This window comes from Bubalus bubalis, chromosome 2 (assembly GCF_019923935.1).
Source record: "Bubalus bubalis isolate 160015118507 breed Murrah chromosome 2, NDDB_SH_1, whole genome shotgun sequence".
Lineage (NCBI taxonomy): Eukaryota > Metazoa > Chordata > Mammalia > Artiodactyla > Bovidae > Bubalus > Bubalus bubalis.
In genome coordinates, this window is record NC_059158.1 from 209,095 (window position 1) to 232,029 (window position 22,935).

Consider the following 22,935-nt stretch of genomic DNA (forward strand, 5'->3'; position numbering starts at 1 on the left):
GGACCGCTCAGACCTTTGAAGGCTGGAAGTCCAGCACCCAGATGGGACTCCACGGGGGGCACCTCCAGCCACCCCTCTGCTCCCGCCATGGTCGCTGGACAAAGGTGAGCTGGGCAGCAAGCGCTCTGATGCGGGAGGCACAGGAGGGCAGGAGGGTGGCTAGGGCGGTGGGCAACTGTTCCTCAGGACCAGCAGAGCCGGGGATTTGGCTCGTGAGGCCCAGGTCCCGGAGGCCTCGCAGAAAGGCCGGTGACAGATCCGAGGCCGGGGGCTGCAGCAAGCTGCGTGGCCTCAAGGACCAGCAGGTCCTGCTGACATCAGTGCCCCGACCCCACTCACGAGTGTCTACCTCTCAGATGGAGCCCTAACACCTGTCTCATTTCCCCACTGACACGTGGACGGGGAATGTCGCCACCCTGCCACCCATCAAGCTCGGGAGGGGCAGAAGAGTGTGGTCTGTGGCGTCCTGCGTGCATCTTCTGAGGGAAGACCCAGGCCTGGCTCCCCTCAGAGCCGAGAATCCACACCGCACTTCCCAGGGCATCTGCTCCCACAGCCCTGGGGGCGTGGCGGGCTCAGTGGACGACCTGTGTCCTCAGACGCACAGACTTGGCCCCCTCACACAGGGTGAAACATCCTCGTTCATAAATGAAGACCTTAGAACATTAAAGAGAAAATATGTTCAGATTTTTTAAGCTGTGCAGAGTAGTGAAAAGAAAGTTTTTTAGTATCCAAATTAAGGTTAGCAACTCAAGCTAAAATCAGTTAATGCGTACAAAGCCTCTAAACAGCTGAGTGTCAAGGACGTCTAACACAGAAAGCACAGAGCAAGCAAGGAACCGACAACTTCCAGGCAACAGGGACGAGGCTGCTTCCCGGCCGTGGAAGCCCCCTCCAGACCCCGGCCCCACTGCCAGGCTCCCCGAGTTCCTGTACCGTCGCCCTTGGTTCCCCTGCTAGAACCTCCAGAGAGGTGCCGGCCCTCCAGACCCAGGGGAGCTGGCCAGGCGCAGCCCGTGGTGGGCACAGGTGAGGATGAGGGGGCGTGTGGGGTCCCTGAGCGGAGCCCAACCGCAGCCTGTCCTGGAAGCTCTGAGCAGGCAGGAGCGCCCCTTCCTACCGAGGCTGCTGCTTCCCTATCCGGAATCGATGCAGACAACATGCACCCCTCAGACTCAGCCCCGTTGCTCCTCCAGGCTGGCCACTGGGGTCAGGGTCCTAGACAGCCTGGCCGGGGGTGAGGAGGACCCCAGCCCTGCCCGGGGGAGGCACTGGCAGGATGCAGGCCAGTGCTCTTGGATGGGCTCTGAGGGCACCAGGTGTCCAGTCCGGGGACCTTCAACTAAGACAGAAGGGACTGAACCCCCAGCGAGGCCCCAGGAGATGCCGGCCACACGCAGGAAGGAGGCAAGAGCAACAGCCCCACCCAGGGGGCAGCGGTGGGAGCAGGGCGGGACCTGCAGGTCACAGTCTTCACCGCTGGCTGCCCAGGCGGCTCAGGGGGCCAGCGTGGGAGCAGTTAGGGGAGCGGGGCCATCACTCCCAGGGACCGTGTCGGGGCGGTGTGCCCCCAGCGTCCTCTTCACCCCCAAAACCTGCTGCCCCCACCCCCAGTCTCTGTGCCTGGAAACGCCTTATTTCAGCTCCAGCTTTCTGCACCCAGGCCCCCTTCTGCCCTCCTCTGACCGCCCTCCACGCACCCTGGACTGAGAGGCCCTGCTCTCCCTGGGCCCCTGGGTTCCTGCCTCACCCAGGCCCTCCTGCTTTCCATGGAGAGTCCTCACCTCCCACCACGGGTGCAGGGGTCATGGTGAGACGATGCTCAGAGAACCAGCACCATCTCTACATTGTGTGACCAGGAACGTTCTGGGTGCATGCAGCTTGCTTGGCCTGAATTCTCAGAGTGGTGATGACCACGTGTGAACAAGAGGCAGCCTGCGTGGTTCCAAGCCCCTGAGACTGGAGGGACTGGGTGCCGGGCAGAGCCGGTTATCACAGCCTGCCCCCGACAGGACCCGCAAGGCTCAGGGCAACACTTCTTGTGTGTCCAGTGGTGTGCCCCACAGTGTCCAGCTGGAAGAAGGGGGAGCTTGAGAATAACCCAGCTGCAAACGGGAGGAACTGGCTTTTCACCTATTGCTTCAACTTTCAGAAAATTGCCCAAAGTCTTTGCAAACCATTTGCCCTTTTGTTGGCTTGGTGAAGGGAGCTGGCAGAATCACACGGTCCCTTGTTCAAGCCACGTCACTGCTGATGTAGAGTCAGGAAGACACGTCACAGAGGCTTCTCAGAACACTGGCAAGAAGAGGAGACAAGAAGGAACAGCTGTTTACACGGTATCTTTGAGTCTGTGACTTTCTGTCATGTAATTGATTAAAGTCACAGACCCATCTGTGACCTGCGTGCCTGGCAGGGGGTTGTTCTCCGTGCCTGCGGGCAACAGGGTCCCCAGCCAGGCCTGGGCTCTGAGAAAGCTCCAGGCTGCTCTGTTTCATGGAAGAAGCTCAGGTCACTGAATTAAGTGGAAAAGTGTACACAGTCCTGCATAAAAACGATCAGCTTTAGGGGTACTGTTGCTGTTGCCCAGGGATTCGTCATGGTGGACAGTCCAGCTCAGTGCCTTAGACTGGGTGTGTGGTGGCGACAGCGTTTAAGGCTCTTGTCTTTTCCATCCAGAGCATCCACTGCAACTCCTGCCTGTGGAAGTGGCTGATAAGGCTAGACTTCCCAGAGGATGAAATATTCATGAGCAGGATGCTCTGAGTGTGGAACGGAGCTGTATGGAGAAGAATGAAGTGGAGACCAAGGTTAGGTCCGCAGCTTGAAGAAAAGGCCGTTTTTCTTACTCTGAAGTCATTGTAACCTGAAAGGCCGCTGGTTCTGAGAGCAGACGAGGAAACAGTTGTTTAGGGTTGGGAGAAGTCTCCCTGGTCCCTGCAGCCAGCCTCTGCAGCGGAAGGCCGCCTCTCCTCTTTCACTGGAGCAGGGGCCAGGCTGCCCTGGGAGCGCTGCCCCCCGCAGATAGACCCGCCTGGGCGCCGTCTCGACAGCAGCCAAGGCCCTGCAGGTGGCGGGGAGGACGGAACGTGGCCGAGGGGAGCTGCAGGGGTCTCGGAGGGCGGCCACCTCTCTCTCCTTAGCTGGGCACAGCCTGGGTGCTGCCCGCCCTGCCCCCGGGGCAGCTTCAGCTGGAGATCAAGTGAGGAAAAGTCTCTGAGGTTTCTCTGGATGTTGACGCATAAGTGACAAGAGTCTTGACGGGTTGTACACAGGGTGTGTCAGGTCTGGGTTCCTGCAGGACGCTGGGAGACAGGAAAGCCACGAGTGCCACTGAAGTCGGAAGGGAAAACCTCAGTCAGTTCAGACCTCGGGAGTCTGAGCCAGGGCTACTGCCTCCGCGCCCGAGCATCGAGCTGTTAATGACACCACACAGTAACGTTACTGTCTACAGAATCCAGCCCCATGCCATCCAGAGCACCGTGACGCCTTAGTGGCACAGACGGTTTACTGCTCGAGCACCGTGACACCGCGCACAGCCTTACTAGAGGGCCGGGCGTGCTGTACACACACACGGGCGGCGTCATCGCACCGCGCCAGTGGAGTGCACTGTGCGTTACCGTGCTACCACGTAGCGTGTATAACCAATCAGTTCAGTTCAGTCGCTCAGTCGTGTCCACCTCTTTGTGACCCCATGGATTGCATCATGCCAGGCTTCCCTGTCCATCACCAACTCAGGGGCTTCCTTGATAGCTCAGTTGGTAAAGAATCGGCCGGGTAAAGGAGACCCTGGTTCAATTCCTGGGTTGGGAAGATCCCCTGGAGAAGGGAAAGACTACCCACTCCAGTATTCTGGCCGAGAGAATTCCATGGCCTCCTATATATTACTAATAATACAATAATAACATAAAAATACTGTCATATAGGGGGCCACGGTCAAAGGTAATAATTAGCACTGCATATACAAACAGCAATGGCACCCCACTCCAGTACTCTTAGCCTGGAAAATCCCATGGGCGGAGGAGCCTGGTGGGCTGCAGTCCATGGGGTCACTAAGAGTCAGACATGACTGAATGACTTCCCTCCTTTTACTTTTCACTTTCATGCATTGGAGAAGGACATGGCAACCCACTCCAGTGTTCTTGCCTGGAGAATCCCAGGGACGGGGGAGCCTGGTGGGCTGCCATCTATGGGGTCGCACAGAGTCGGACATGACTGAAGCGACTTAGCAGTAGCAGCATACAAACAGCCAAAGAGTGTTAGAGGAGATACTTATCTTAAATGAACTACATCATAACAACCAAACATTTTTAGTATTTTCCTGGATTTTTATAAGCACCTAAAACCACTGCCCTATAAACGTTTTCAATGATATACGAAGTTGCACTGTTTTTAATACATTGTCGTTCCCTCCTTGGGCTTCCCTGGTGGTAGAGAATTCACCTGCAATGCAGATGTGGGTTCGATCCCTGGGTCAGGAAGATCCCCTGGAGAAGGAAATGGCAACTCACTGCAGTATTCTTGCCTGGAGAATTCCATGGACAGAGGAGCCTGGTGGGCTATAGTGCACGGGATCACAAAGGGTCGGACACGGCTGAGCAACTGAACAACAGTTCCTCCCTTCTTGAAAAATAAATTAGTGAGAACATAGTTTTATCCAAAACAAGTTTTTTTTGTATCTAGTATGGGTTTTTCTAAAATACTTTTCTTGCATGTGAATGTATAATTTTAAAGATTGATTTCTACATTACTGAATTTAGGTAAATTCAACTTTTTTATGGTTTCTTTATGATCAATGTGAAGTGAAAATTGAGCTCCTGCGGCTCTGTCTACAACAGCACTTGGACACGCAGACGAGCGGCTGAAGTAACCCCCCCAGAGCACGCGACGGGCTCTGTGGATGCACGTTCAACTGATTTCCTACTTGCTTTCACCTTTTTGCAGGTTGCGCCATTTGAAGGTAAAGTCTAGTCTTCTCTGAGGGGCACTCAGATCTCCTCAAGAGTGTGGGGGAGGGTCAGTCTAAACCTTCTGTCCCTTCTGTTTCAGCCATGACTAAGACAGAAAAGTCTGCAGTGAGCAGCTAACTGGTGAGGCCAAACCCTTCCTCCCCACCTCCTGTGGCAGTGAGGACTTCGAGAGTTCAGTGATTAGAACACACGATTCTCTGTATCCACCTCAACATAACAGAGAAAATACCACTTCTGGTAGCTCCCTATGCCAAATGAGTAAGCCAGAAGATGGCGTTGAAGGTTTGCAATCACATTTTAAAACAAGGCCGATGTGGTTTTCAGTGTCTGAAAGTGCATGAGGGGAACGGTGAGACAACCGAGTCCTGGCAGAGGACACGTGTGCGAAGCGCAGAAAGCTCTAGCTGGCCGTGTTTGTTCTGAGCAATCTCCCTTCTGTTGCTGGTGAGCACGCTGGGGAAAGCAATCCACTGGTTAAAGCGCGAGGCAGCGGGGAGGCAGCCACGTCCACTTTGTTGGCTGAGGTATCCAAGTGCTGAGCTCAGTTCCTGACAGGTAGAGGGGCCCCAAAAATATCTGTTGAATGAATGAATCCATGAAAGAAGAAAGGAAGGAAAACCGCCGTGACCAAAATTTTCTTTGAAAAATACCCTGTTGTTTACTACATAGACTCTGATAGTGGAAAACTTACTTGAGTGAATAAAAACATAGCATCCTGTTAATTTCTGAGAAAGTCGTTAGTTTGAGGAAAAGCTTACCCACTCTGTACCTCATGGCTGTTTTGCTCTAGGCTGAGCTTGGTTGTTTCTTTGGATGGGAGACAGTGGCCTGATATTTAAAAGAAAAACTGAGAAATAAGTGAAATCAAAAGCTTTTCAAAAGTTGCGAGTTGACCTAGGGTGGTGGTGGTCTAAAATCATATAGAAACCAGTGATCTGACGGTTTACCTGAAATTGGTAACTACACAAACATGCTGAAGCATTCAAGATGCTGTGGGGGGTGGGGGGGGAGGTGGTTAGATCTTGGAATATTAAGTAAAATCCCTCTGTTTAAATATTGTTCTTATTCTGGCCATTTAAACTCCCACTTGTAAATTGTTTCTCCCACGTTGAGGTTAAAACTATGCCACTGAGAGGTGGACCAGGACACTTCTTCCAGTTCTTTCCTGCTGCCACAACTAAACCTCTGGGGTGCTTGTCTCAGTTACTGAAGTCCTCCAGTTGAGCCGACCAGCAGGATGCGAGCATTTCAAGCGCAGACAGCGTGTGAGCGCAGTTTATAGCTCAAGGTATCTGGGCCATTTCCTTTTTTCTTTTCAATGAGTGTGATGTTCTCTAAACACGGCGGAGGGGCGGGGCTCTCGGTGACAGCCAAGGGTGCCCCCCACCCACCCACGGTCGGTCGACACGGACAGTCCTCTGTCTTTGGTTACGAGCTCTGCAAGCCCAGTCCCCTTCGCACCAGATTCCCGCTCCTGCACGCCCCCACTTCCCGCCCTGACAGCGCCGCCGTAGCTGAGCTGCTGCTCAGCGGTCCCGGCGCGGAGGTGAGGTCCCCTCGCGCCTTGCCCTCGGCAGGAAACCGCCCGAGTGAGGTTCCCCTGGCCCGTGCGCCCGACTAGAGGTGCGTCCCCAGCGCCGCCCGGCCCCGCGCCCCTGGCTCTCCGTCCGCAGCCCACTACCCCATCCCGCGCACCCGGCTCCCTGCCCAGAGCCCCCAGACCAGCCCCGCGCACCCAGCTGGGAGCCGGCGCTCCGCCAGCCCGGGTTCGGACCCGGCCCCGCGCCCCCCGCTCTGCGTCCGCAGCCCCTAGCCCAGCTCCGGCCCCGCGCCCCCGGCTCTCTGTCCGCAGACCCCGCCGCACCCCGCGCGCCCGGCGCTCTGCCCGGAACCCCCACACCAGCCCCGCGCGCCCAGCTCTGCGCCCGCAGCCCCCACCCCGCCAGGAGGCGCCCCGGTTGGCCCCGCCCCGCGTAGGCCCCGCCCCAAGCGCGGCTTTTAAGCTTTATAAAGTTCCTCTTTCCTACCTCGGAGGCTTAGTTTCACTGCTTGGACTTGGGACTCACCGCTGCCCTCAGCTCGAGTCAGGGCGAGGTAAGACTTGGGTCGGGAAGGACCAGGGCTGCGAGCCGGGGAACGCAGGAACCCGGCGCGAGGCCAGCCGTGCGGGGTCCACCTCGGGGCAGCGCAGGGCACCCCAGCGTCGGCGCCAGGAGAGAGCACGCCCCTCGAGGGAGCCCCGACGCCCACCCCATCTGCTCTTGGCCGGCGAGTCCCGCGGCCCCAGCGTCCGTGGGTCGGCCGAGCCCGGGCTCCGGGAGGCCACGCGTGGGACCGGGTGTGATAACGAGGTCGCCGGGCCATCAGCGGCCGAGGGGGTCGTCGAAGGGACCCACACCGGGCGGCAGGCTTAACCGCGGGGGACGGACCCTTCTTCCTCCCTAGGCTGTTTCTGTTGCTCCTCGCTCTTGGGCTCAAACTCACCTCGGCCCCGAGCTCGTGGCTTCCCGACCGGTGGTGGAAGAGGAGGCGCTCCAATTCAGGCCACTAGGGGCCCCGCGCTCCGCGACCCCCGCCTTCCCGGCACCTTCCCGCCCCCGCTCCGCCCGCGGGCCTCCCTGCCCGGCTGATGCTCGGCGCGGGGATCCCCCACGACTAGGCTGCGCTCGCCGCCTGAGGCCAGGTCCCTCTGTCGCATGTGGCTCCCGGGCCACCTGGTCGTTGCTACCTGCCTGGGGCTCCGAGGCATTCTTGGGGCAAAGAGTGCGCGGGTTTCAGAGACAGCCGCGAGGGAGCTGCCGCCGCCCTGCACCTGGAAAGCCAGGCCACAGGGGAGCCCGCGTGCGGAACACGCGGGGCCACCCGGGAGTGGGGGCTCGGGAGAGGGCGCGGGCGAAAACTGACCGTGGCAGGGGAAATGGACTGTCCACGGCTTGGGCCTGGGCAGGGGAGCGGGAGTACGAGTGAGCAAACGGAGGGCCACGCGTGGTGGTGGCTGGATTTCGGGGGTGCGCGAAGATCAGAGCCCTGAGTCTGGGCAGCGCGCGGGCCGCGGGGGAAAACGCGAGTGGAGCGTCCAGAAGGTGAGGTCGCGGACGGGCTCCGGGTGGCGGCAGGACGGCGCGCCAAGGGCATGCACGAGCCGAGGCGGCTGAGAAGGGCCTTCTCTCGGGTCTTCGGCGTCACAGACTCAGCGGCGCGCGCCTCGCCGCCTCCGAGACTCTGCGGCCTCGTGGTCATTGCCGGAGGGCCCCCTCCTCTCCCCGCAGCGCAGAGCGAGTGCCGGAGCGGAGCCTGGGTTGCGAAGGGACAGCGTCGGCGCGCGGGGCATGAACCTGGAGGGCGGCAGCCGAGGCGGCGAGTTCGGCATGAGCTCCGTGAGCTGCGGCAACGGGAAGCTCCGCCAGTGGCTCATCGACCAGATCGACAGCGGCAAGTACCCGGGGCTGGTGTGGGAGAACGAGGAGAAGAGCATCTTCCGCATCCCCTGGAAGCACGCGGGCAAGCAGGACTACAACCGCGAGGAGGACGCCGCGCTCTTCAAGGTGCCCGGGGCGGGGCTGGGAGGGGCCAGGGCCGGCGCGCCGCCCGACCCGGGCTCCGGGGGCCGGTCCGCGCCGCGCGCGCCGGGCCTCGTGCGGGAGCGCGGGTGTCCCGCGGCTCCTCTGGTAACTTCGCAGAGGGCGGACCCGGTGCCACGCCTGAGCGCGTGGGGCGCACGGTCCCCCGGAGTCAGATGCCCGTCCGCGCTCCCGCCGGGTAGAGGGGTGGGCCAAGGCTGCGCCTCTCTTTCCCTGGGGCCCTCTTTCTGGAACTTTGGGTACCTCCTCGCCTCCGCGGATCGACTGTGTCTCTTCCTTGCTCGCGGGCAGGCGTGTGCGCTGCGCCCCTCTCCACGTTGTCCCGCCCTCACGCCCCCTCTCTGGCCAGCGCTCTCCTTCAGGCTCTCTCTAGTCCTTCGGCCGCGTCTCTCCCACTGCCTCGGTCTCTGTGTGACTCCCTCTTCCCGAGTCTCTCCCTGGGAAGTTTTCTCCGTCTCTCTCCCTTCCTCTTTCTCCTCTCTCCCCCTCTCAGGGTCTCCTTTGGGCCTCTCTCTGGGGGTTTCTCTTTGCCCTGCGTGTGTGTCCCTGTCCTGACCGTTTTCCCCTTGGGCAGTTTACCCAGCGGCCAGTGCTTTAAGGCCCAGCCCCACCACCTGTGGGCAGAGCGTGGAAGGGGACTTCCTCAGGGAACTTGCCCGAAGAGTAAGGCTTGCCTCAGGCTCCCTGACGTCCAGAGGTGCCCTGTGGTGGTCCCTCAGCCCACAGCTCTGTCCTTGCTTCCAGCCTAACTGCTTCAGTGGGTGGGTGGGCCTTTGTGGGGTCCTCAATCTTACCTGTCTTTCATAAACACATTCTGTGTGTGTCTCTATCCCACATTCCTGTGGATCTGAAACCCCTGCCGCCATTCTTTCCTTTAGAAATACAATTTCCAGATTCTTTTTTGAAAGACCTGCATTTTAACTTTTCCCCGCTTCTTTCCCACCAGGCTTGGGCACTGTTTAAAGGGAAGTTTCGAGAAGGCATCGACAAGCCAGACCCTCCCACCTGGAAGACACGCCTGCGCTGTGCTCTGAACAAGAGCAACGACTTCGAGGAGCTGGTGGACCGGAGCCAGCTGGACATCTCGGACCCCTACAAAGTGTACCGGATCGTCCCCGAGGGAGCCAAGAAAGGTGGGCTTCCGGGGCTGGGGCCGCCTGCACTTGCGCCTCCCTACGGTTCCCGTCAGAGTCCCGTTTTCCGTTTGCCGCTTTTGTAGCCTCCCATTCAAGCCTGGCAGGCGGTTTTCCCAGCTTCTCTGGGTCACAAGTTGAAGTTCCCGTGGTGTCAGTGCAGGATAATTTCTCAGGCTCCTGGTCTCCTGCTGTGCATGTGCATATGTGTGTGTTTTCTAGTTTGTTCTCCCAAGATATGGACCAGATTTCCAAGCCAAAAATGGAAAAGCTGTTTGAAGCTTTACTTATTCATCTGTCTCTCTTGATTAGCCATTTTGAGGAAGGGAAGGTTCATGATCTACACATCGTTACCATTTGTAGTAAGAAAAGTGTCAACATTTAGACTTTGCCATGGTCAACTGGGCTGCTTGTTAAAACTAAGGTTCCCACTTTCCAAGATTCTGACCCAGAGCAGGGCCCAGTTTAACAAACCACAGGTGATCTCACTAGATGGACATCTGCTGGGGGAGCTCATGCCACGAGGGCTTCTCTACTTGTGCTCGCTTTGTGGCACCTTGTAGGAACTAGTTTAATGGCCCAGACAAACAATTGCCCAAGGGAATTGCAGAAAAATGCCTTATTTGTCAACACTGTGCTATGCATTCTAGGAATTAGACTCGCAGGTATTTTTCTAAGATTTGGCATTTCATCCTGTCAGTTCCCTTTTCACACTGTGCATTTCCCTTTTCCCCAAACCCTCAGGAGCAAAGCAGCTGACCCTGGAGGACCCGCAGATGCCCATGAGCCACCCGTACAGCATGCCGACTCCTTACCCCTCACTGCCTGCTCAGGTATGGGAGGGGCAGGGCTTCGAGCAGGGGAGACTAGGCCTGGGAGAGGCACTTGGGCCAGATCCTACGTGGTGGGAGAGACCTGCGAACAGAAGCAAGCAGAACTCCGCTTTTGCTGTTTGTCAAACTGCCAAGCCACATCCCAGGTCACTGGATGAATGTTTCAGTCGCTACCTGGTGCTGCTGGCTTGAGGAGAGGGAGATGAGGGCGGGTGTATCTGCTTGCTGGTTAGATTTCCCCGCTGACTCTGAAATCTTCTGGGAAACAGACCTTTTGTGGAAGCCAAAGATTTTGGAAGCAGGGCTTTATCATGTGAAACCACAGGGCAGCTGACCCTGTCGGACTTTTCCGATGTGAATTCCAGCTCTGTTTTATTCACTTTGCTGGAAGGGAGGCAGAACCCCCAGCAGGGCTCTTGGTTTAGCCATATGATGAAGCGTCACATAAAACCTCACATAAAGCGTCGCTTTACAGCACTGTCTTGTTTGTGCTTTCGATTCTTCGTGGCGAGTTTCCACCACAGCTTTTCTGATAATAAGAGGATTTGGCTGCCCGCCACACAGTCGGTCCCCGAGGAGTCTGGGGGGCTCCCCCAGGCTGACCCCAAGCTGGCCGCTCTCCACCCCAGCCCCACTCTGATTCCTCCAGCAGGTTCACAACTACATGATCCCGCCCCACGACCGGGGCTGGAGGGAGTTCGTCCCAGACCAGCCGCACGCAGAGATCCCGTATCAGTGTCCTGTGACCTTCGGACCCCGCGGCCACCACTGGCAAGGCCCAGCCTGTGAAAATGGTAAGGGCAGGGCCTGTGGCCAGAGGGCCTGGCCCCTCCTGGCCTGACCTCAGGGCAGTCCCGTGGCTCTCTCCCTGCTCAGAGCTGCCGGGGAGGGCCCTGCATGCGGTAAAGGAGGGCACGTGTCCCAGAGGACTCTGGGTCCACGGTGCCCAGCCCACCGTGTGCCTGGACAGACTCGGGGCTGCGTCATGGAACCAGGGGTCACGCAGGCCCCAGGAAGCTGCCCTGCTTTTCACAGAATGTAAGCAGTGTGCCCACAGCTGCCCAGTGAGACTGAGGGCTGGGGACCACTTCCAGGTCCCCTGACCCCAGAGCCCAGCCACACAGGACAGGGAACATCAGAATTCAGACTGGCCGACTTTATGTTTAGTAAGCTAACATGTTTCTCCCTCCTTGAATAATCTTAAATTTTATTTTTAATCTTGGGCAAGAAGTAGTTGATTTTGTTAGTGTTCCCAGAGAAGGCTGGACCATCCTTTAATCCTGACTGTCTCTGTCTACACATCTGTAAAGCTGGCATCCCACAGCTGTGGCCCAGCCCCCCTGCACCCACCTCAGCCCGCAGGGACCCAGAGGATTTCTCTTAAGCAGCGGTGTGTCCAGGCAGTCGTTCCTGGGATTAGAGGTGATAGTAAGAAAGGGACATGTAAATCCTGTGAAGGAAACACAGAAGGTCTCCGCAGAAGAGGGCCTGGTAGGTGCTGCTCTTGGACTGGACGCTGTGGTCCTTGGAGGCCTTCCCCCACCCTCAGAACGAGGCCCGTCTCAGAAGCACTAGTTTGCTAAGTGCAGAGAAAATTCCACACAGTGTGTCCAGGGCATCAGAGCAGAAGCTGTCAGGACCTGCGAGTTAGTTGTTTACATAGAAATCTAAGGCCCGTCAACACCTGGATCTTTTGAATGTTCTAGTAGTATCGGCCCCTTTTTCCAGTCATGTCCAGCTCACTCTTGGCTTATGGAATTGAAGAAGTAGCCTATGATTTAAGATTGGTTTTGAGTGACATATTTTTTTTTTAATCACAAAATTTGGTTTTATTAGCTTTTTAAAAGTGATTTGAAGTAAAAGTTGGTTTTCCATATTGTGGTGGGAGAGTCAGCTGATGCTGGACAGGTTTATGCAGTTCAGACCTGGGTCTGGTGCATCAGCTCCGCTGAACTGGTGACCCTGGTGCAGAGGGTAGGCTGGTGGACAGATCTTGACACATAAGTGACATTACGTGATGCACCAGCCTACTGAGGTTCTGGCACACACTCTCTGTTAACCTCTCATGCAATACAGCTGCTCTGCCGGCTGGAGACATGGTTCCCTTTCCTCCTGAACCCAGGAGCAGCAACTAATGAACCAGGCCTAGCAACGTGTAGGGTTTTGGAGGTTGGAACTCATGTAGAGACCTGGGCTCAGCTCTGCGGTGAGCTCGCTGTGCGCATGGGGTGAATCGCACAGCCTCTGGACTCAGTCACCCTGCCCATTAGCTGTGCAGGGACAGGGCACAGCCTTCTAGCCATGAGACGAATGACACCTGGGGGTTGAGCCTGGCATGCACGGTGAACGCTGCACTGTGGCCTGGAAAGTGACCAGGACAGTAGGTCTCAAACATTCTCAGCAGACACACACACACACAGGTGACTCTGAGGCGCTGGAGGGCTTAATGACAAAAAAGCAGGGAAGGAAGGAAGGGAGAGAGGGAGGAAGAAGATTGCAGAGGCAACGCCAAGGTTCCTTCCAGCTATGAAAAGGCTCCGTCCTTCTTCAGCCTTGGTTTTTCAGTAGGACCTCAGCCTCCTTGCCTCTCGGGAGGGGGTGTGTGTGGGTGGGCAGTGTCGCGCTAGAGGGCCCAGGCCCTTCCCTCCCAGCCTGGTGCACCCCCGGGGCTGATGGGCCACCCTCAGGCAGAAGCAACTTCCCTCTGTGTCCGAGGGACTCTGTTAGACGGCATCTGATTTTTATTTGCAAATGCAGGTTGCCAGGTCACAGGAACCTTTTATGCTTGTGCCCCGCCTGAGTCCCAGGCCCCCGGGATCCCCATAGAGCCAAGCATAAGGTCTGCCGAAGCCTTGGCCCTCTCAGGTGAGTGGGGCCCCCTGGAGGCGGCGTCTGCGAGGGTCCTCTCACTTTGGGTGGATTTGAGGGGTCCGTGAGCGCAGCTGGGGTCTGGCGTGGGTAGAAGAGTTAGCATCTGGGGCCAGCTTCCCGGGCTGGCCCACTTCTCCAGGTGGGTCTGAGCCGTGTCAGCTCTCTAGGAATGTGCAGTTGCCCCAGTTCCATTTGCCAAGGGCCCCCCACCCTTCAGCAGCTTCTCACACCACACAGCAGGGGCTGCTCATCGTCCTTGCAGGCTTGGCTGCAGACAGGTGGCCCGTGGCTTCCCGGGACGCAGCTCTGGGCTCTTTCTCCCCGTCACGTACAGTGCCTTCGCAACCAGCATCTTGCTCCTCCTCTGAGTGTGGTGTGTCTCACAAACAAATCCAGATCAGATCTGGTCTTTAGAGTTTCATCTCTAAAAGAGGCCTGGATCTCAGCCATCTCACCTGTTTTATGGAAAACACCTTGCGCTGTACTAAGCAGGTGTGATAAATGTATATTTATCTTTTAGATAATGTTTTGATTATTTTAAAATGAGACTTGCATATGTTAAAAATGAATAGCTTATGCTTTGGAATTCTCACCCTGCTCCCCGCCCTTTTTGAAAATCAGCGACAGGAAACATAAGCTGGATTCTCCAGCTTTCAAGAGAGCACAGCTGGGGCCCTCCCTTGCTCCCGGGAGAGCTGGGCTGGCCGATGGGCTCTTTCTGGTTCTGAGGTTCTGAGGAAGGCTTGCTGCCTTTCTCAGATGCTCCTGGATGGTGGAGGGAGCAGAGGTGTCTGAGCAGAAAGGCCTGTGTTGTTTTTAGAAACTTTCAAACCCTTTCCTTAAGCACCTAAGACTTGAGTGTGTGCCTAGAAAGTAGGAAATAAACAGCTATTTATATCCCTGTGACCTCGTGATTTCGGATGACGTTCAACGAAATGAAACCCTGGGTAGCCAACACCCACTCCTCGGGGTTCACAGCGGCAGGAGTGGCAGAGGCGGCTGGAGGCAGTAATGTGGATTGTCTGAGTCTCAGAACTTACCCTTGAGGAATGAGAGGCTTTCGTGGGTTTCTTTGGGTGCGCTCAGTACAGATTACCATCCTAGCCGTTTATCCAAGGTCGGCCACCCACTCAGGCTTGAGCCCCACGCAGTTGCCCCTCGTACTTCAGGTCCCGGGCCCTCGGCAAACCAGGTTGGTCCTTTCAGCCCATTGGTCAGATTTTAGAGAGGACTCTAAAATCAGCAAAATTTCAGAAATGAGCTCATATTGTTTAGTTTTGGAGAAAGCGCGACTCTAGAGCCATCCTCAGACTCAAACACAAAGCAAGGTGTGTCTCAGCTGCCTTTACGCTTGGGCTGTTTCCTCCACGAGGTAATTTTATAATACGAGTAGAACATGCACAGTGGGAAAATAAGGTAAAAATCAGCAAAGCAAAAATGTGAAATAAAAACAGTCCCGCCACTCAGAGCTCACCAGTCATCAAGGCTTGTCCATCCCCAAACTTCAGTGTGTTTCTATGTGTGTGATTTTCTTTTCCTAAATGACATCATACTGATGTTTTTAGTGTAGTTTTGGATGTGTGGACATATTTGCCTTTTTTCTGAAAGACCATTGTACTTTTTTGCTAATAAGAATTATTTAAAGTAGGGTTTACTTCTTCCAAAGTCAAAACTGACGGCCAGGCTTAAAACGAGCTTCTGTTTGGTGGCCTGTGACGTGGTGCATTAGACACCCATGCTGTCATCGCCACTACTGAGCTCTCCCCCGGATTCTGTGTCCCGTACATTTGGAAAAATGCTGGGTTAGGGAGCGTCACAGACTGACGCAGAAGTCCTCCACCATCGGGCGGGCTCAGGCTCAGAGAGGGTCATAGGCCTTGCAGTGTCTCCCCCCAGGCTCCTTGGTACAGGCGTCCCACCAAGGATGCTCTTTTCGGGCAGTCGCCTGGCCCCCTGCTGAGTACCAGCCCCGGGCTCCTGGCACGGAGCCCACACTGACCGCCAGCGCTGTGCTTGCAGACTGCCGGCTCCACATCTGCCTCTACTACCGGGAAGTCCTGGTCAAGGAGCTGACCACGTCCAGCCCGGAGGGCTGCCGGATCTCCCACGGCCACACCTACGACGCCAGCAGCCTGGACCAGGTCCTGTTTCCCTACCCCGAGGACAACAGCCAGAGGAAGAACATCGAGAAGCTGCTGAGCCACCTGGAGAGGGGCGTGGTCCTCTGGATGGCCCCCGATGGGCTTTATGCCAAGAGACTGTGCCAGAGCAGAATCTACTGGGATGGGCCCCTGGCGCTGTGCAGCGACCGGCCCAACAAGCTGGAGAGAGACCAGACCTGCAAGCTGTTTGACACGCAGCAGTTCCTGTCAGGTGAGGTGGAGAGGCTTGGCCGGAATGGGGTGCCTGTGCGAGCTGGGCCTGGGAGTGTGGAGCTGCTGATGGTTGGTGTGCCCCCGCGAGGGTCATGGCAGCAGGTCGCTCAGCAGGGCTTCCTTCTCTGCGGCCCTGCACCCACCAGGCCCGACCCCGGAGTAGGTCTCCTGTTGGTTCACCTGTCACCCCATCTGCGGGGGCCTGGGAAGAGCGGGAGGTTGTCCCGGGGCTGTGGTTCAGGCTGAGGTCTTAAAATTTTAGGATGTACCTACTCCTCACTGGCCAATAAGGCTCCTGTTTTACTGGCACCAGTGGTCTCAGCAAGCATATGCGCTGGTGTTTCAGCTTTTACGGTTCCTAGAAAAGTTTGAGGGTAGAGACGCGGTGCCAGCACCCACGGCTGTGAGCTGTGCCGCCCTGAGCAGATGTCTCCCAGCAGGTGGGCCCCGCCGAGTGTGCTGAACTGATTTTGCAGAGGGGAAATTATGAGTTGTTTCTAGATTTCAAATCACATTTTCCAGAGTCACCAAGTTTTGTTTTCCTAGTATTGATTTCGTGGCAGCTAAGTCGGGTCTGGGCTTTTGTGAGTCCTGGGCCACCTTGTGGGGGAGTCCGTCCTGTGCCCGTTCGGCTGTCCCCATCATCAGGCCTCTTCTGGGCAGAGAGCTGGTTCTCCCTCATCATTAGCTCTTTTTGTATAAGCGCCTCCTTCAGAAACAGCCTGTGTCTGGGCTTTCCTGGGCCTCCCCTTCCCCAAAGCTGCTTCTTGATTCAGCTCACCTGGAGCACAGCCCCTGCAGTCTGCCAGCAGAGACCATGCTCAGCTCCAGGGTCCATGGCTCACATTTGCTGAAGCTGCTCTAGATTCTCTTTCGTTGCCCAAGCAAACATGTCCCTGGTGACTCACCCTCCCCCAGAGGCAAACCCGGAGGAGGAGGGAGAGCTAGCCTCTGGTCCCTGGCAGCAACCCCCAGGCCTCGCAACACATGGGGCTGTCCACCCTGGGCCCAGCGTGTGGAGCGCCTGCCGCGGGGCTCGAGGAGGAGCCGGGAGTCTGAGGTCCGTGGCCAAGTCTGAAAGAGCCTGGCTCTGGGTCTCTTCGAGGTAACAGGTCTTGGATTCAGAAGGTTCACTGTGGGTGGGAGGGGCTTCATCCTGAGAAGGGGTCCTCGCTTCTTGGGGTGTCTCTGGCCCTGCAGCTGTAGGAAGGGAGCTCTGTTGGACATGGCTGTCAGCCTCTGGGACTGTGGGCCCCATCATGTGGGGCTGTGTGCTTCTTCATGGGGGGCTATACGCCCCCTCATGAGGGGCTGTGTGTCCTTCATGTCCTCATGTGGGGCTGTGCGTCCCTCATGTTGTCTCCAACCAGGAGCTGCTTCGGTTTTGCTCTTTCCCTGGGACCCAGGGCTGTGCTCTGTGCTGGTGCCACCTCTGTCTGAAGTGTTTTCTGAGGTTCGAGGAGGAAACTGTGAACTAAAAGCTGCAGCTGTGCAGACAGGCCCCTCCAGTCAGGGATTCCCGCGAACCTTCTCGAGCCGCCAGGCCTCTCAGCCAACTGTTTCAGAGAACTGAGCCAACGCAGAGGCGTGGGTGTCACCCCCGCCCCCTCGCAGTGTGGAAGCCTGGCACATGTTCTGCTGAAGTCAGTTAGGTTTGATTTGAATTCTGGAAGAAAAAAAAAGCAGGAAGTCAATGGTCCAGTGAGTTAGCTAGAAACTTCTTCGGTTGAAGAGAACAGTGGAAATCTTTGATATCTACCCATTCAGGATCTGCAACCTCCTGGGGACAGCCCCGCAGCCCGCGCGCACATCTGATAAGGCCGCTGCGGCTGTGCACACGCGGCCGCGCCCATGTGAGCCTCTCCTCTGCGGACTGACATGTGCTCTGGGGGCGGGGCCAGGGTGCTGGTGAACGTGGGCCGGTGTGGGCTGGGGCCAGGGCTGGGGCCTCATCCCACCCTCCCTTCTGAGGGAAGCAGCTCAGAGTCACTGGGTCTCCAAGATAACGTCCTGCACTCTGCGGTGTCGGAGGTCGTGGGCAACACAGACCGTGGCTTGGAGGTTCTGGGTCAAATCAGAAACTTCTGATTTTTTGGAAAAAGCAGATTCTCCTCTGTGTAAACGATTCTTTTGGCTCAACATAGCTCCATTTCCTTTTCGGCCTCCCCTACTCCTTTCTAAGACCTTTGCCTCCTTGTGGGTCCAAAGCTGCAAAACGAGCACCCCTCTTCGGGTGCAGCCCCCTAGAGGTGAAGGCGATGCCCCGGGGGAGACCCGTGGGAACACTCATGTGCACCCCCGCCTCTGGTCCCGCCCTCACTGCTCTCTGGCCTCCACATCGGCGTGGGCTCCCATCCCCGCCCCGCGTCCAGCGTGCGGGTCTCTGAACTGCTTCCGTTGGTCTGCAGAGCTGCAGGCGTTCGCGCACCACGGCCGGCCACTGCCAAGGTTCCAGGTGACTCTGTGCTTCGGGGAGGAGTTCCCAGACCCTCAGAGGCAGCGCAAGCTCATCACTGCCCACGTGAGTGTCTGGTTACCTTGGGGTGAATCAGGGCAGGGCCCCACTTAGAGGAGTTCAGACGGGGAAATGGGTGCTCTGGGCCCTGGGTGGGTCGGGAGGGAGGGTGTCTGGTGAGCAGGGCCTCCCCGCCCTGGACACCTGCCCACCACCTGGGGTGACCTCTGGCCTGCCCTGTACCCGTCCCATCTGTTTTGTTTTCCAAGGAAATAGTCATATTCCCATTTCATAGGGATTTAAAAGGATGGGGCTAAAAGTTGCCCTTTAAAATTCTTGACATTTAATGTTACTTTAAAAATGCCTTCTAGCTGATCTTCCCTTAAGGGGAAGCTTTCCCCCTGACTTGAATATTGTGTAAGCCCCCTCCAAAAGGCCCCCATCCTCTTTTATTTCTGGTTATTAGAATTTATTTAATTGTCGGGAGCTGAGGGCTGTGTGTGTTTGGTGGAGCAGAATCTCTTACGGCCTTTGGGCAGCTCAGGCCAGGTCACGCTTTCCAGCAGAGTCTAGCATGGGCTCACCTGCACCGAGTAAACACCTTTCACAGAAAAGGAAAGGAGGAAGGTTTAGAGAAATAACATGTAGCATTAATTTGCCACAGAAAGCAGAGTTTTGAATACTTGGGATTTTCAAATTTGAAATTGAAGCATCTGTGTGGCTGTGACCTGTGAAAGCTATTAACAGGCCCAGGTGACAAATAGCAGCAGGGAAAGTCACACCAAACAATAATAGAATTCAGGTCACATCTTTTAAGAAAGATTTTAATTAAAATTAAAAAAAACTTTTAATTCTATTTTAGAGTATAGCCAACTAACAATGTTGGGATAGGCTCAGGCGGCCAGCAAAGGGGCTTGGCCAGACGCATACGTGTATCCACACAGCCCCTGCTTCTTGGTTATAAAATCAAAAAACAGCTGACCACCCAACAGAAATATAGTCCCCATAGATCTTTAGAGTTTTCTCGTGAATTCTTTCACTGGCCAACAGTTACTGATATAATAACGGCTTCTTGTTAACAACTGTCCAAGGACTGGATGACCTCGGCGCAGGCACACAACACCTCGGAAGATGGTGGTGAGCCCTGCGTCCGAGTCTCGGGGCTGGCACGCGCTGGCCCGGGTCGGCCGGCACCCCGGGTGCACCCAGGAGTCTTGCTCCTCTTATCACGGGTTGGGTTTGCCTCAGTGGCTTCCGATGAGTTATGCGTAAGCCACTATACGTGGGCTCGCACACCTGCCGGGACGAATGTGCTCCATTTCTTACTGTGATTCAGAAGAAGCTGAGCACTGAATACTTTTTGGTGCATGTGCTCCACCCTCGTACTGAGACTAGAGGCATCTGGAGTCAGTTAACTTCTCTTTTTCCACCATCCCTGTTAAACGGCAGATATGGAAAAGTAAGTCCATTGGTCTAACTTACCGGATTACCTTAAACTTTAATGAGACTCAGGTTTGATCCCTGGGTCAGGGAGATCCGCTGGAGGAGGGCTTGGCAACCCACTCTGGTGTTCTTGCCTGGAGAACCCCATGGACAGAGGAGCCTGGCTAGCTACAGAACATAGGGTTGCAAAGAGTTGGACGCAACGGCTGTGACTGAGCACGCACGCACCGTGAATCTACCCTTGATTTGGTCATTTTACCAATGTGCTTCATTTAGTTCTAGTTTAGTGTAAATTTCAAGCGGCAGTTGGTTTACAAGCAGCGTTATTACCTTTCCATCCAACTGAAGCGTAGAATTCAGTAGATCCTGTTTGTAGGTCGGCGTGTCCTCCAGAAGGCTCCTCATGTGACACGTCTTCACGGTCGCAGCACCTGACTGTACGTGCGACCGTGTCCTTAGATGTGGAGGGTTATTGCCAGATGGCCATGATGTCTTGTTCAATCTTCACTGCAGGTTGAGCCTCTGCTGGCCAGACAGCTGTATTATTTTGCTCAGCAAAACAGCGGACACTTCCTCAGGGGCTATGACCTGCCCGAGCACGTCGGCGGCCCGGAGGACTTCCACAGGCCCCCCCGCCACTCCTCCATCCAGGAATGAGAGCCCCGGGGCCAGAGACGGCGCACGCGTGAATACGCGCGAGGAGAGCGGCTGGCTGGGCCTCTGCTCTTTCTCTGTGAAATGCAGGAACGGGGACTTCCTCCTGAGGAGAACATTGGTAGAAAATCAACCTGACACATGAGCTTTTTTCAGAAGAAAGAATGCTTTTCAGGGTCTTCTGTGGACCCTGATGACAATGTGAAAACTCATCATCACGTGGTTTACATTTACTGACTTGCTGTCTCCAGTCTGATGTGAACTCTTTCTTTCATGAAGACCGAGAAACCTGTGCTTCATCGCTGACCACTAGGATGGCACGGAGGTGCCCAAGTGCCAGTCTGTTTCTCAGGGAAGTAGAATCTACGTGTGAGGCCGTCCCGCCCAGAGGAGGAGTGCACCGGCCACTGTGGCTGACGCGCCTCGGGACGCTGACGGCAGGACAGACTTGGCTCTGGGGGTCCCCACCTCGGTGGCCCACGGCCTCCTGTCTGCAGTCCCGGCACCCCCAGGCCCAGAACACAGCTGGTGTGACCCTGTGGTGTTTCTCAAGCCAAAAGCATTAGGGCCACCCTGAGCACCGTGTTTTGTCACTTCGTACTGACTGGTTAAGATATTTTTTGTTTGTCTTTTTATTTCTAATGCTATAGAAATTATTGCTATAGCAAAAAGAGAAAGATTGACAGATCAACAACCAAGATGTGTTTCTGCAGCCTATGAGCATTCCCCTCTTGTCCTGTTTGTTAGGAGACCGGCTACCGTGGCAACACTACGAGGAGGAGCCCTCGCCTGTCCTGGGGGAGGCCCCGCGCGAGGGCAGGATGGGGCTCTGCAGATTGAGCAACTGCAGGCCCAGGGAGCTGTTTTTGCTTATTTTGTATATTATACGCTTCCTCATGCCAGTGACAGTTTGACAGGGCCTTAAAATTATTGGGCTTTTTCCAAACACAGCTTTTTATAGAATTACTAAGATATCTACTTGCTTAAGTGAACCTGACCACTTATTTGTTGTTCCTTTTGGAAAAGTACAGATATTCTGGACCATGGTGTAGCAGCTTATTTTTGTCCTGCTAGGAAGTAAATGGAGAAGGCAATGGCACCCCACTCCAGTACTTTTGCCTAGAAAATCCCATGGAGGGAGGAGCCTGGTGGGCTGCAGTCCATGGGGTCGCTCGAGTCGGGCACGACTGAGCGACCTCACTTTCACTTTTCACTTTCATGCATTGGAGAAGGAAATGGCAACCCACTCCAGTGTTCTTGCCTGGAGAATCCCAGGGATGGGAAGCCTGGTGGGCTGCCGTCTATGGGGTCGCACAGAGTCGGACACGACTGAAGCGATGCAGCAGCAGCAGGAAGTCATTGCCATGACTTCTAGGCTCGGTGTTCGAACCGACATTCTCTTATCCTAGTCTGTGTCTTTAAGTCATTCAGCAAACTTGCATTAGACAGATTGTTGCTTTTATCCAGCTTAGTAAGCAGTGAGGCCTGGAAATGTCATTTCTTCTTCTTCCTTTTTTTTTTTTTTTTTTTGGCAGGTGTTTTTAGGGATAAAATAATACATATTAACTATGGAAATGTTAGACAGTATAAAAAGGCAAAACCCAAAGCGAATCTTCCTTTTTTTCCAATCCAAATTCTCCTCCTTAGAGGTACCCACAAGAAGAATTTGATTCTTGCAACAGATTTTACTTTTCTACAGAAACACACAAACTTAAAAAATCTCAGGGGTCCTTCGTGCCCCTACACGTGCAGATTCATCTGCTCCTGGGGCACTTCTGCCAAGCCCGCCTTGAGGCCCTCAGCGCAGTTTAAGCAGTTCATTAGCCACGCGGAGTGAACCCCTTCCGACAGTAGATTGCACTCCGTGGGCTACAGTGACTTATGCATCTTATAGATGTGAGCATCTGGGGTACATTACCCCCAGGGGGCAGGAGACCGCGGGCCCACTGCATGGCTCTGCGCGTGGCCGGCACCCCGCCCTCTGAGCAGAAGTGCCGCTCCCTCGTCTCCTTTTCCAACATGAAGCTGCTCTGACTCGAGCTCCATGTCTGGCAGATGCTGTTGGCTGGGGCCACAGCCTGTCCACATTCATAGCACATGTGCGTGGTGGCTTTCTGTGGTCTGGGGGACCCACAGGGTGGGGCAGCAGATGAACCATGAAGCAGTCTGGGTGAGGGATTCCGATGTGGGCTCAGCAGTTCAGTCTAGTCTGTTGTTAGTGGAGGATGCTGTCAAGTTTAGGCCCTTGTTATTTGGAAGAGTTTTAGGTCTGCGGGGAAGGTCTCGGGGGCACCCCTGGCTTGTTTCTTGTTCCTGAGGTTTGGGCACACCACGGGCAGAGACCAGCGTCTTTGGAGCACCACGGAGAGTTCCTTCACACCACGGCTTCGGAAGCTCCTCAGTCACCATGTGGACATCCAGCCAGGTGGTTTGTTTTGCAATGGAGAAACTGTTCCACGTGGCCCAACAAGCCCACGACCGTGGGGACCACCTGAGTCCAGCTGTGCCCAGCGTGAGCAGAGAGGCATCTATGGGTTCAGCTGTGAACAAGGCTCTCTTCCCAGGCCCCTGCGAGCAAGCACGGGTGCAGGTCTGACATGGGCTGTGTCCTCAGGCTGGTGAC

The 22,935-nt window shown here is 55.8% G+C and overlaps 1 protein-coding gene across 5 annotated transcripts; it reads left to right on the forward strand.

Moving 5' to 3' along the window:
* The first annotated feature begins 4,556 nt into the window (after window positions 1-4,556).
* IRF4 (interferon regulatory factor 4) lies at window positions 4,557-21,512 on the forward strand. Of its 5 annotated transcripts, XM_025264706.3 has the most exons (10): window positions 4,557-4,957; window positions 5,047-6,255; window positions 8,237-8,512; window positions 9,495-9,681; window positions 10,426-10,514; window positions 11,164-11,308; window positions 13,272-13,379; window positions 15,405-15,758; window positions 18,169-18,281; window positions 20,172-21,512. In XM_025264706.3, the coding sequence occupies exons 3-10, from the start codon at window positions 8,297-8,299 to the stop codon at window positions 20,313-20,315; spliced, it is 1,356 nt and encodes a 451-aa protein (XP_025120491.1). In that variant the 5' UTR covers window positions 4,557-4,957; window positions 5,047-6,255; window positions 8,237-8,296; the 3' UTR covers window positions 20,316-21,512. The 5 variants fall into 5 exon arrangements, with proteins under 5 accessions (XP_025120491.1, XP_045018233.1, XP_006077149.1 ...); XM_045162298.1 differs by having other exon boundaries at window positions 4,557-6,255; XM_006077087.4 differs by lacking the exons at window positions 4,557-4,957; window positions 5,047-6,255 and adding an exon at window positions 6,957-7,061.
* Window positions 21,513-22,935: the final 1,423 nt, after the last annotated feature.

Coding starts and splice junctions, on each gene's coding strand:
- IRF4 (XM_045162298.1), top strand. CDS start 8,297: ATGAACCTGGAGGGCGGCAGCCGAGGCGGCGAGTTCGGCATGAGCTCC. Junction 8,513..9,494: donor AGGACGCCGCGCTCTTCAAG/GTGCCCGGGGCG, acceptor CTTTCCCACCAG/GCTTGGGCACTGTTTAAAGG. Junction 10,515..11,163: donor ACCCCTCACTGCCTGCTCAG/GTATGGGAGGGG, acceptor TGATTCCTCCAG/CAGGTTCACAACTACATGAT.